The sequence below is a fragment of the Schistocerca cancellata genome, chromosome 8 (genome assembly GCF_023864275.1).
Source record: "Schistocerca cancellata isolate TAMUIC-IGC-003103 chromosome 8, iqSchCanc2.1, whole genome shotgun sequence".
Taxonomy (NCBI): domain Eukaryota; kingdom Metazoa; phylum Arthropoda; class Insecta; order Orthoptera; family Acrididae; genus Schistocerca; species Schistocerca cancellata.
Window position 1 is genome coordinate 442,292,512 of NC_064633.1, and position 13,888 is coordinate 442,306,399.

Genomic DNA, 13,888 nt, shown 5'->3' on the forward strand with positions numbered 1-13,888 from the left:
GATTTAAAGATCATCTTCAAATCTAAAAATAAAATGAAACAAAACAATAATAAATAACTACTTATTTACATAACGTAGAATGAAAATATTTAAAATTAAAATTCTTAAATTTGTGCCTGAATAAGTAGATAACATAGAGTCACAACATTTAAAATTAATCATGTGTTGTGAAAAGTCAAATTTCTCTCTAAAAGTTTTTCTCTAAAAAGAACATAATCATAAGCTGCAAAATAAAAGGAACAGCAATATAGTACACTTGACACAACATTCAGTTGCATGCAGCATTTTACTAAACCCACCGTGCATCATACAGAACCATGTGTCATGGATGATGGGTAGAGGAGAGAGAAAGATGGAAGAAGAAGAGACACTTATAGTTTATTAAAATGTAACAAATATGTTACCTGAAGTGAGTAATGCAATTAATTTAAAATTTATAATTGAATTACAGCATTGGTCTAAAATACTGATTGCACGAAGCACTCACGAGAGGGCGTTTGAGGTGTGCTTCTTCTGTTTGTGTACAGTGCACTCAGTGTGCATGCGGCCACTCTTCAAAGCCGTCTTCCTCCCCATACACACTATCCATTACATATGAGGCTGTATGATGTCAAGTGAGTTAGTATAACACTGGGTACCGCTGAATATTGCCACACGTTTACTGTAGTCCTCTCCTTTTTATTTTAAAGCTTATATCTTTTTTAAAAGGTGTTTGATTTTCCACAACTCGTCATTAATCAGTTAAAGCTTTAAGAATTTTAAGTTTTAAGTTGTGTCAATCACTGTTATTTACTTATTTAGATAAAATTTTAAGAATTTTAAATTTTAAATATTTTCCGTCTATGTTATCTTCTTAAATAGTTATTTATTAATGGTTTATTTTATTTTACTTTTAGATCTGAACATGATCACTGAAAGTGATCGAATCAAGTTATGAAATGTGACTAATTGCACGTAAGGCTGTTACAATAAATATTTGAAAAAAATTTATTCATCTGTGACACCTCTCGTGACAGTATGTCATTCGTTATTAAATTGGCTTTTATTGGCTGAATGATCTGTCAATGAAAGCGCTCTTTTTCATTAAAAAGTGATTAACTTATGGTAATTATATTAAATGTTTTTACACCGCCGTCAAATTTGTAACGTCCAGGCTTAAAGAGAAGAGCGACATGAACAGTGGTAGCTCATTTTCTCTTTTTACTTTACTAGTATCAACATATTTTGCAAAACATGCATTACCTACAGGACCGGGGGGGGGGGCTACTTTATACCCGTGTTCCCGTGTTGTTGCCTACTCTATCCGTGTGAGCGCCTCCACTCCGAATAACTACTGAAACCTATATCTTCCTGAATCTGCTTACTCCATTCGTCTCTTGGTCTCCGTTTACGATTTCCACGATCCCTGCCACACACTTCCCCCATATACTAAATTGGCGATCCGCTGATGACTCAGAATGTGTCCTATCAACCGATCCTTTCTTTTGACCAAGTTGTGTCACAAACCTCTTGTCTCCCCAATTGCATTCAGTATTTCCTAATTGGTTTCCTCAACATTCTTCTGTAGCACCACATTTCGAAAGCTTCTATTCTCTTTTTATCTAAACTGTTTATCATCCATGGTTCACTTCCATACATGGCTCGCAAATGCCTTCAGAAAACACTTCCGGAACTTAAATCTACATCCAAGTTAACATGTTTCTCTTCTTGAGAAATGCTTTTCTTGCCATTGCCAGTCTACATTTTGTACCATCATCAGTTATTTTGCTACCGAAATAACAAAACTCATCCACAACTTTAAGTGTCTCGTTTCCTAATCTGATTCCCTTAGCTTCTTTTTTTTTGGATCATCAGTCTACTGACTGGTTTGATGCGGCCCGCCACGAATTCCTTTCCTGCGCTAACCTCTTCGTCTCAGAGTAGCACTTGCAACCTACGTCCTCAATTATTTGCTTGACGTATTCCAATCTCTGTCTTCGTCTACAGGTTTTGCCCTCTACAGCTCCCTATAGTACCATGGGAGTCATTCCCTCATATCTTAGCAGATGTCCTATCATCCTATCCCTTCTCCTTATCAGTGTTTTCCACATATTCCTTTCCTCTCCGATTCTGCGTAGAACCTCCTCATTCCTTACCTTATCAGTCCACCTAATTTTCAACATTCGTCTATAGCACCACATCTCAAATGCATCGATTCTCTTCTGTTCCGGTTTTCCCACAGTCCATGTTTCACTACAATGCTGTACTCCAGACGTACATCCTCAGAAATTTCTTCCTCAAATTAAGGCAGGTATTTGATATTAGTAGACTTCTCTTGGCCAGAAATGCCTTTTTTGCCATAGCGAGTCTGCTTTTGATGTCCTCCTTGCTCCGTCCGTCATTGGTTATTTTACTGCCTAGGTAGCAGAATTCCTTAACTTCATTGACTTCGTGACCATCAATCCTGATGTTAAGTTTCTCACTGTTCTCATTTCTACTACTTCTCATTACCTTCGTCTTTCTCCGATTTACTCTCAAACCATACTGTGTACTCATTAGACTGTTCGTTCCGTTCAGCAGATCATTTAATTCTTCTTCACTTTCACTCAGGATAGCAATGTCATCAGCGAATCGTATTATTGATATCCTTTCACCTTGTATTTTAATTCCACTCCTGAACCTTTCTTTTATTTCCCATCATTGCTTCCTCGATGTACAGATTGAAGAGTAGGGGCGAAAGGCTACAGCCTTGTCTTACACCCTTCTTAATACGAGCAATTCGTTCTTGATCGTCCACTCTTATTATTCCCTCTTGGTTGTTGTACATATTGTATATGACCCGTCTCTTCCTATAGCTTACCCCCACTTTTTTCAGAATCTAGAACAGCTTGCACAATTTTATATTGTCGAACGCTTTTTCCAGGTCGACGAATCCTATGAAAGTGTCTTGGTTTTTCTTTAGCCTTGCTTCCAGAATCAGAATTGCCTCTCTCGTCCCTTTACTTTTCCTAAAGCCAAACTGATCGTCACCTAGCGCATTCTCAATTTTCTTTTCCATTCTTCTGTATATTATTCTTGTAAGCAGCTTCGATGCATGAGCTGTTAAGCTGATTGTGCGATAATTCTCGTACATGTCAGCTCTTGCCGTCTTCGGAATTGTGTGGATGATGCTTTTCCGAAAGTCAGATGGTATATCGCCAGACTCATATATTCTACACACCAACGTGAATAGTCGTTTTGTTGCCACTTCCCCCAATGATTTTAGAAATTCTGATGGAATGTTATCTATCCCTTCTGCCTTATTTGACCGTAAGTCCTCCAAAGCTCTTTTAAATTCCGATTCTAATACTGGATCCCCTATCTCTTCTAAATCGACTCCTGTTTCTTCTTCTATCACATCAGACAAATCTTCACCCTCATAGAGCCTTTCAATGTATTCTTTCCACCTATCTGCTCTCTCCTCTGCATTTAACAGTGGAATTCCCGTTGCACTCTTAATGTTACCACCGTTGCTTTTAATGTCACCAAAGGTTGTTTTTTGACTTTCTTGTATGCTGAATCTGTCTTTCCGACAATCATATCTTTTTCGATGTCTTCACATTTTTCCTGCAGCCATTTCGTCTTAGCTTACCTGCACTTCCTATTTATTTCATTCCTCAGCGACTTGTATTTCTGTATTCCTGATTTTCCCGGAACATGTTTGTACTTCCTCCTTTCATCAATCAATTGAAGTATTTCTTCTGTTACCCATGGTTTCTTCGCAGCTACCTTCTTTGTACCTATGTTTTCCTTCCCAACTTCTGTGATGGCCCTTTTTAGAGATGTCCATTCCTCTTCAACTGTACTGCCTACTGCGCTATTCCTTATTGCTGTATCTATAGCGTTAGAGAAGTTCAAACGTATCTCGTCATTCCTTAGTACTTCCGTATCCCACTTCTTTGCGTATTGATTCTTCCTGGCTAATGTCTTGAACTTCAGCCTACTCTTCATCACTACTATATTGTGATCTGAGTCTATATCTGCTCCTGGGTACGCCTGACAGTCCAGTATCTGATTTCGGAATCTCTGTCTGACCATGATGTAATCTAATTGAAATCTTCCCATATCTCCTTTTCCAAGTGTACCTCCTCTTCTTGTGATTATTGAACAGGGTATTCCCCATTACTAGCTGAAACTTGTTACAGAACTCAATTAGTCTTTCTCCTCTTTCATTCCTTGTCCCAAGCCCATATTCTCCTGTAACCTTTTCTTCTACTCCTTCCCCTACAACTGCATTCCAGTCGCCCATGACTATTAGATTTTCGTCCCCCTTTACATACTGCATTACCCTTTCAATATCCTCATACACTTTCTCTATCTGTTCATCTTCGGCTTGCGACGTCGGCATGTATACCTGAACTAACGTTGTCGGTGTTGGTGTGCTGTCGATTCTGATTAGAACAACCCGGTCACTGAACTGTTCACAGTAACACACCCTCTGCCCTACCTTCCTATTCATAACGAATCCTACACCTGTTATACCATTTTCTGCTGCTGTTGATATTACCCGATATTCATCTGACCAGAAATCCTTGTCTTCCTTCCACTTCACTTCACTGACCCCTACTATATCTAGATTGAGCCTTTGCATTCCCCTTTTCAGATTTTCTAGTTTCCCTACCACGTTCAAGCTTCTGACATCCCACGCCCCGACTCGTAGAACGTTATCCTTTCGTAGATTATTCAATCTTTTTCTCATGGTAACCTCCCCCTTGGCAGTCCCCTCCCGGAGATCAGAATGGGGGACTATTCCGGAATCTTTTGCCAATGTAGAGATCATCATGACACTTCTTCAGTTACAGGCCACATGTCCTGTGGATACACGTTACGTGATTTAATTCGACTATATTCCATTATTCTTGTATTGCTTTTGTTCATGTTTATCTTATATTCTCTTTTCAAAACACTGTCCATTCCGTTTAACTGCTCTTTGCTGTCTCTGAAAGAATTATAGCGCTGTCGGCAGTCCTCAAAGTTTTTATTCCTTTTCCCTGAATTTTAACTACTAATCGAAATTTTTCTTTGGTCTCCTTTACTACTTGTTCAATGTACAGATTGAATAACATCGTGGATAGGCTACGACCCTAAAAAATAGAAAAAAATCTTTAACTGTTTTTGATTTCCATTAACAATATGATTTTTAAAGAGGTTCATAAGTCTAAGCAGAGTCCAGAACCTGAAAATGTCCCTTAAGTTCACTCGTATCAATATCAACACATTTTCAATAATGTGAACTACTAAGCTGGGGTCATTTATAACCACCAACAAAAAAATTTAAAAATGAACATTTTGTTTATTGTTGTTCACTTTTAGTTCTAACATACTTTCTGAAGAGATAATCATGTGTAACTAAGTTCCTGAACTTGAAAATATAGAATATGACATTGATTGCAGAAAGTGAGATCACTTCTAAGAACTAAATTTTTGGATTATGTTTAACTGAGAAATGTAAAAGATTTATGGAATACGACATAAGAATTCGTTGAAAACAATAAGTATTTTTTCAGAACTTTAAAATACATATTGACTGACTAAATTACAATATTTTTAAAAGGTGGGCATAAAGTACAGGTCTCCCACCCCCAAACCCAATTGGCCTGCCAGCCGGATGTGGTCGAGAGGTTCTAGGCGCTTCAGTCTGGAACCGCGCGACCGCTACGGTCGCAGGTTCGAATCCTGCCTCGGACGTGGATGTGTGAGATGTCCTTAGGTTAGTTAGGTTTAGGTAGTTCTAAGTTCTAGGGGACTGATGACCTGAGATGTTAAGTCCCATAGTGCTCAGAGCCATTTGAACGATTTTGAACCCAAATGGCCCCTTGGTATTTCGAGGGTTAAGGACGTTCTTTTTGTATACTGCAAATGCATATACAACACCATTTCTTTCCCCTTTAAACGAAGCTTTTACCGTGGGATGTCAGTCGGCGAGATATCTCTACAGAAACTGGCTGTTGATGCAATAACGTTAGTGTCGCTCAGAGAGATGAACCTGCCGTTGGCGGCCATGTTGTCGATGTGACGCCTGTAATGAGAACGAGGCGCGCTGTGGCAGCGTTTATGTGAGAAGAGACGCAAACTGGGAGGGGCGTGGCGCGTCGAGTTCTTCCGCTTCGCCGGGCTGGGCTGGGATGGTCTACACAGGCGCCTAGCCGCCTCCCCTACCCTCGCCTCACCTCAGGCTCGCCGTTTTTTCTCCTCGCTGCCACACCACACGCACAGTGAGTCACGCCAACAGCTCCGTTCGATACGGCGTCCGCATTGTTGGTAATCTGTAGAGAGGCGTCGGCGTGTCCGTAAGGTCACCCGCCATGGAGCGCCCTTAAAGCAGCACTGGCAGTCCATTAACACCACTGACACCCTGTTGAGTCACCCATCGCCAGATCCAAATACGATGGTATTCAGAAGTCCCCAAAATATAATGTTGTTGTTGTTGTTGTTGTTGTGGTCTTCAGTCCTGAGACTGGTTTGATGCAGCTCTCCATGCTACTCTATCCTGTGCAAGCTTCTTCATCTCCAAGTACTTACTGCAACCTACATCCTTCTGAATCTGCTTAGTGTATTCATCTCTTGGTCTCCCTCTACGATTTTTACCCTCCACGCTGCCCTCCAATGCTAAATTTGTGATCCCTTGATGCCTCAGAACATGTCCTACCAACCGGTCCCTTCTTCTTGTCAAGTTGAGCCACAAACTCCTCCCCAATTCTATTCAGTACCTCCTCATTAGTTATGTGATTTACACATCTAATCTTCAGCATTCTTATGTAGCATCACATTTGGAAAGCTTGTATTCTCTTTTTGTCCAAACTATTTATCGTCCATGTTTCACTTCCATACATGGCTACACTCCATACAAATACTTTCAGAAACGACTTCCTGACACTTAAATCTGTACTCGATGTTAACAAATTTCTCTTCTTCAGAAACGCTTTCCTTGCCATTGCCAGTCTACATTTTATATCCTCTCTACTTCGACCATCATCAGTTATTTTGCCCCCCCAAATAGCAAAACTCCTTTACTACTTTAAGTGTCTCATTCCCTAATCTAATTCCCTCAGCATCACCCGACTTAATTCGACTACATTCCATTATCCTCGTTTTGCTTTTGTTGGTGTTCATCATATATCCTCCTTTCAAGACACTGTCCATTCCGTTCAACAGCTCTTCCAAGTCCTTTGCTGTCTCTGGCAGAATTACAATGTCATCGGTGAACCTCAAAGTTTTTATTTCTTCTCCATGGGTTTTAATACGTACTCCGAATTTTTCTTTTCTTTCCTTTACTGCTTGCTCAATATACAGACTGAATAACATCGGGGAGAGGTTGCAACCTTGTTTCACTCCCTTCCCAACCACTGCTTCCCTTTGATGCCCCTCGGCTCTTATAACTGCCATTTGGTTTCTGTACAAATTGTAAATAGCCTTGGCTCCCTGTATTTTACTCCTGCCACCTTTAGAAATATAATATATTGCATAATAAATAAATAAACAAAACACCCATGAGAGAAGGAGGAGACGAAACGAAACTTCACGGATTGAGTTGGTACGTGGTACTATTTCAGCAATTACAAAATGCAGTTAATTTACAACCAACTGGGCAATACAAGTCCACTTATCGATACGAAGCTGCACACCCTCTGTTCTGGATGCACGCACTGATTCGATACGGGGGGGGGGGGGGGGGGGGAGACCACCTTAACTCTCCTGAATCAGGCCTGCCAACAGCTCTTATAACTGGTTCTTCGTATGCTGGACACTAACAATGGGACGGAATTGACAGCCGAGCTGGTCTCACGAATGTTCTATTCCAGACAGAGATCCAGATCTTTCTGAACATGAGAGTACCTCAGCATCACTCACACAGTCCATAGAGGCATGTGCCACGTGTAGAGAAGCATTGTCCTCTTGAATAGGGGTACCACTATACCGTCACATGAGAGGTAGTACATAAGGATGCAGGATGTCCGTGGTGTACCGTTGTGCTATCCAAAACCTGAAGTCATACCCGATGGCTCTCCACACCACGACGTAAGATGTAACACTGCTGTGCATCTCCACATCATCGGAAAAATGGCTTCCGTCCCCATGTCGCCGCCAACTGATAATGCTGCCTCATACGAGTACCCGGTATCTTAGTATGCGTTACAGTGATGACTCTACGTCTGACGCCGTTCACGCCCCCTTCTATATCCTACAAGGCATGGCAATAACACTAAACACGGACAACACTAATGAAATTTGGCGGTCGTTAGACCATCAATATTTCCTCAAAATAATCTACATAATACCAACACTGGTCATGGAGAGCAAACAAGGAAAAAGATTCTGAGTTTCAGACAGAAAGGTGCATTTTCTATGCGAGTGTAACATTAACTTCTCAGAAGGAGGTAAATTGACTTGTAGAGAAAAGAAAACACATTTACTAAACAGAAGAGCACCAATGAAGTTATACTTCCATTTATAATATAAGTGTGGTATTTACACTTTTTGAATAGAAAATTATTCATTTTATTCACTCCTAGCTAATTTAAAAAGAAACCCTGGCATGCAAGCCTCAAACTGTAACATAATTAGTTTTAGTTCACTAAGCTCGAAATATATGAAAGTATTCTCATTGTGGCTCATGAGGTAACGTATTTTCCACATGAAAACGACATGAAAATTTCATTTAACACTGAAAGCACATTTTTATAAGGAGATTTTTTTATAATTAAAGAAAATAAATGAATAGAAAAAGTCGTCTCCTCCAGGATATACACAAAACAAAAAGAAAACTTTTTGACCAAATCCTGGCACAACAGATTTTTGGAAAACATTATTGAAAGAAAAATTACTATGCAAAAATGTCGAATTATAACTAAATAACACTTCTTCAAAAAGTTGAAGCGAACACTGTCGTACCACAGCAGGGAATTAATGAAAATATAAGCAGTAGATCGACCAATATGATTGGACGAACGCAGCTTACTATTTACATAGTTTTGACGATGAATTATTACAGTAAAAATCCTTACTTCGATGTGTTTCTAAATAAGTGTGTGTGTTGCGGCTGTCCCCAATAGTATTTGTTTTAAGAAAGAAATTAATGTAAGTTATTTTAAATATATAAAAGATCCATCAATTAAGATAAATATACTTCGAATATGTAATGTGTACACTGTCTGACATTATAAAAATGCATAATACAATTTGCATCTTCCAATGTAGGTGATAATTAAAATTGTAACTGCTGCTTCTTTTGGGAACAGCTAATATTTTTATGCTGGAGAAGTGTGTTTACCTACTGGGATGAGTTTATTATTCTTATCGATAATTCATTTGGTAGTTGCTAGAAGAATCGAGTAACAGACTTGGGGACGAGAAAATTGTAAATTCGAGAGGGGACTTTACAATTAGTTATGCACTTTCAACTTCAAAGAAAAATCTGAACTTGGGATCACATTGACAATAGTGTCAAAGTAGTACCTAATACACTTGTTTCAACGTTTCATCCGTCGATGCAAACTGTTTTGAAATCCACACAAAATTATTTCAGAAAGTTCCTTAGATGATTTTTGACGACTCTTCTCTCCCGAGAAAGATTTACGCTTTTTCACTCTAGAGAACAATGTAAGTCACCGGCAGCCATTTCCAAAGCCATTTATTAAAATATTCCGCCCAAGTATGCCATCGTCACATGAGTTTCTCAAACTCTTTGTGGATGGCGATATTGTCGTGTTGGAGAAGATAATGCTTCACACAAACATTTTAGTAGCACTTTTATGTGTCACACATCACTGGCTGGTTAACTACGACACATCGCAGGACAAATTCGTGGTGAACTGCCCTCTCCACGTCGAAAAGACAAACCAGCATCGTTTTCTCCGTTGCTATCAGCTACTGTCTGTAGTCACAGTAGACAAAAATGAACGTTCCGGTCGGGTCCTGAATACTAAGCGAGTCTGGCCAGCTGCCGTTTCATCCTCTGCTAATGGAGTCATTTGGATGTGATATGGAGGCGTCTGTGGTCGGTATGCTGCTTTCCTAGACGTTGTCGGCAGCTTTTCGAACCTGGAAGCCGCTACTTCTCAAGCAAGTAGCTCATTAGTTGGTCTCAAGAGAAAATAATCCTTGGAAGCACCAGGAATTGAAGCCAGGTCTTCTGCGTGGAAATTAGAGACGCTGAGCGCTCTGCTGCAGAAGTGGACATAATCGTGGTGATGAGACAGTTTTCCATTCTCTCTGCTGTTGCTTGGTGTTTGGGTCGCACTCATGACGCCACGTATGGTCACCCCTAATAACGTTTGACAAAAAATTTATATTAGTGTGTTGTTGTGTGTTGCCTGCAACTGCAAACAGCCTAATGCGCGATACGGCGTTTCTCAAAATGAAGTATACCAACCTAACTGACGTTTCCTCACGCTTCACAATTGGCAAGTTGATTTAAGACAATGTCTTCTTAGCGGAAGATGGTGGTGGTGGTGGTGGTGGTTAGTGTTTAACGTCCCGTCGACAACGAGGTCATTAGAGACGGAGCGCAAGCTCGGGTTAGGGAAGGATTGGGAAGGAATTCGGCCGTGCCCTTTCAAAGGAACCATCCCGGCATTTGCCTGAAACGATTTAGGGAAATCACGGAAAACCTAAATCAGGATGGCCGGAGACGGGATTGAACCGTCGTCCTCCCGAATGCGAGTCCAGTGTGCTAACCACTGCGCCACCTCGCTCGGTTTAGCGGAAGAATTCGTCTCTATGATGCCATAGCATTTTGTTTCTTTTCTGCCCATATTAAGAACTCGTTAATTCGGATGAGCTTCTTTTCTTCTTGTCTTTGTTCTCTCACAATATTATTTCGTTGTCATACTTTGCAACCTTCTTTGCTCTACTGTCCATTACTTCATTTTCCTTGGTCTAATCCAATTATAGAAACCTATGGCACCATCAATTTGTGATGTGTAATTTATCCTGCAGAAAATATCTGTTGCCTGTTTTCCGATTTCTGTCATATCCCTGTGTACCTCTTAGATCGCGCGTACTTCAATTCTCGGGATCACAAGAAAGTTCAATATTTAATGTGCTCAGGTCCCTCTCTCCGCAAGTGCTGGGTCCTACATAATCCTGTTCCTACGTGGTTCTGACTTTATAAATACTAAAGCCTTAGGATCTATCACGTCTAGTAACGTCTTAATTTGACGTTGATCGAATGTTTCTTTTTACTGTAGGTGTTCGTAGTGAGTTAGTATGCTAAATTTAGCTCGTTTATGAGTGCTCTCACAGCATCTTTTTTCTGAGTCAGATCCATTCTCTTAAGTATTTAAATGTCTCCACTATTTCATTTATAATGAATATAAGGAAATATTTACGATAGCCTTGATGCTTTTAAACCATAAAGTTGAGTATCGACATGTCGTCTTCCTGTATTCGGGGCCGGTTTAGGGCCCAAGCGGCCGGTTGACCATGTTTGTCAATTTCTAACTACTTTCATTACACTTTTTCTAAAATGTAACTACTTGCTATTGAGTTTCTTCACGTGTAACATACAGTTTACACAGCTAAATAGTATCTTATGTTTAAGGCAAGTAAAGTAAGTAAACACCACTCACGCATTAGGCCTTAGGCCTTGAGCCTGTTCCGATTGCTGCCTACACGACAGTACGAGGAGCAATCTATGATCGAGATACGTGTGATCAACATGCCGCTAGTCCCTCCAGCCGTTATTACCAGTAGACGAATCCTGACGATGCCGCTACTTCTTTATTCAAGCAGCTCCTTACTTGGCCTCACAAGGGCTGAGTGGACCCCTTACGAGCGTTTCTTTACTCAGAACAACTCAGGAGGTACCAGGAATCGAAGCCAGATCTTTCTGCACCAAATACAGAGACGCTTGGCTACGGATATCAATAAAACATTACGTGATTTTTTTGCATTCTGTAGCACTTTTTCTGATGTAAATTGAAACAATTTCAAAATAATATTATTTACCAGCTGCATTACTAAACTCAAATATAACACAAATTGTGTATTAGCATTCTTTCTACAAAATTTAAGAGAGAGCACATTTTTATTAACGTTAGAACAATACGATGGTTCTACCTCTTTCTGTTTTCACTTAAAGATCTCAGAAACAACATTATGCTGGATTTTTTTCCTCTTTTTGTATTTAGCACTGCAATAAGATAAAGAAACTTGTTTCTGCTACAGATGATTGCCTCTGTAGTTCTTAGTTTAAAATAAAATAAGCAAATCTATTTGCAGCATCACTGTATTTAACGCTTGAGGAATGTGTGCGGGAGGAGGGGGTGGGGAAACAAGATGATGATATGCAACTTGTATGGAAAAATGTTCTTGCACCAACCCTGCATATATTCGTTAGCTGGAATTCTAGCTGAGATTTAACTAGCCAATGCAGTATTTGATTTCTGAAGCCTTCTAGGGATATCAAGCAAATTGTTTCAACGAGTTTCCTACTCGTTATCTTCAGGCAACGATGCGTATTAGGAAATACGTTGCAGTGTTGCTACAAGGCGACTGTGACGAGAAGGAAACTCGTTGGAACGTTACTAAAAAACACGCTGCAACTCGGCTGATTACCCGACATGATTTTATCAGTGTAATTTACCGAGAAAACATCCATTCGCATACAGTATTTATACGTTAGATTGGAAGAAAGCATATACTTTCAGCGTTCAGCGCGAGTCATTTACGAAGCTGTTTCTGTGACAATATTTGGGTATAGGTAGTGATATAAAAGGAAATGACGAACGACAGTTTGCAAGCACGCTTTGCCAGTCTGTCCTCGCTAACTGGTGCGACGTACCTTTTGTTCCGCAGACGAGCTGGGCATCAACAAGGACAGATACAAGTCGCTGGCCGACGAGATGGACTCCACTTTCGCCGAGCTGGCCGGCTACTAGAGCGCTGCCACCCGCTTCTGACGTCACTGCTGCCACCGACACCAGCGCCATCATCTCGCAGGCTGCCGCATCTCCTCCGACATCCACCAAAGGCAGCGAGAGTCCTGCAACAACGACCAACTGGCAAATGGCACTGCCACTCACAACAATGCTTTTCGTGTGTTTCCTCTCTTACTTTCTTGTCGCTTCTCTCTTTCTCCTACGTTCGTTCTCTAATTTAGCTGTAAAATCGCTCAGCAGCTCCTGTCTCTATCTTTCTCTCTCTGTCTTTCTCCATTTCGGCTTGCTTTACAATCGATTGATACGGGAAAAGAAACTTACAGGCAATCGTCCACTCATTCTGACGTCCATGGGGCTCTTACGGGAGGCGCATTCTCAAAACTAAGTGCGCCGAATGATGTTTCACACTTTTCATCACATACCACGAATGAAGCCTGCATAAAATTAGACGCGTGCAAACATTACATTCAACATATCATATGACTATTATGTTTTCTGTATCTTCTTTCAGTTTTGTTGTAAGAAGTTAACTGGACAATACTCGAGACCAGTTCTGATATGGAGTAACATATTGACAATGTTGAGAGTACTTGTGTGTTAAATATAGAGCAGATATGTCAACTAAAAGCTCAATATCTGTAAATTTTAGTTCTTTAATTAAATTATTGAACTAAACCAGAAGTTTACTGTCCACTTTATTTTTCGAATAAAATAACTGTGACGTTCAACGAGCTTTGCTTTGCTCTGAATTATTTTACCTTTAACCATTTTACACAAATTTTTACAGTTTTACATCAAAGTTTTGGGCAACAATGAAAAAAGTTTTTACTGACCACACCTCATGATGAGCATCAACAATTTATACCGTGAAACAAGGTTAGTAATAAACGAATAGCAGGAAAGGGCGGATAAGATAAAAATAAATAATTGAGTGTGCCTGTTTTTGACATTTGTACTAACGGTGTCTTCAAACAATGGAAGTCATAAAA

The 13,888-nt window shown here is 40.1% G+C and overlaps 1 protein-coding gene across 2 annotated transcripts in view; it reads left to right on the forward strand.

Moving 5' to 3' along the window:
- LOC126094979 (tropomyosin-1) overlaps positions 1-13,627 on the forward strand; it is a 112,666-nt gene extending 99,039 nt beyond the window's left edge. For both annotated transcript variants that reach the window (XR_007521901.1, XM_049909634.1), the window contains one exon: positions 12,817-13,627. Coding sequence is in view for 1 of the 2 variants with exons in the window: in XM_049909634.1 (XP_049765591.1) it covers positions 12,817-12,899 (83 nt within the window). In the remaining variant the exon portion in view is untranslated. The remainder of the gene's footprint in view (positions 1-12,816) is intronic.
- The last annotated feature ends 261 nt before the right edge of the window (positions 13,628-13,888 follow it).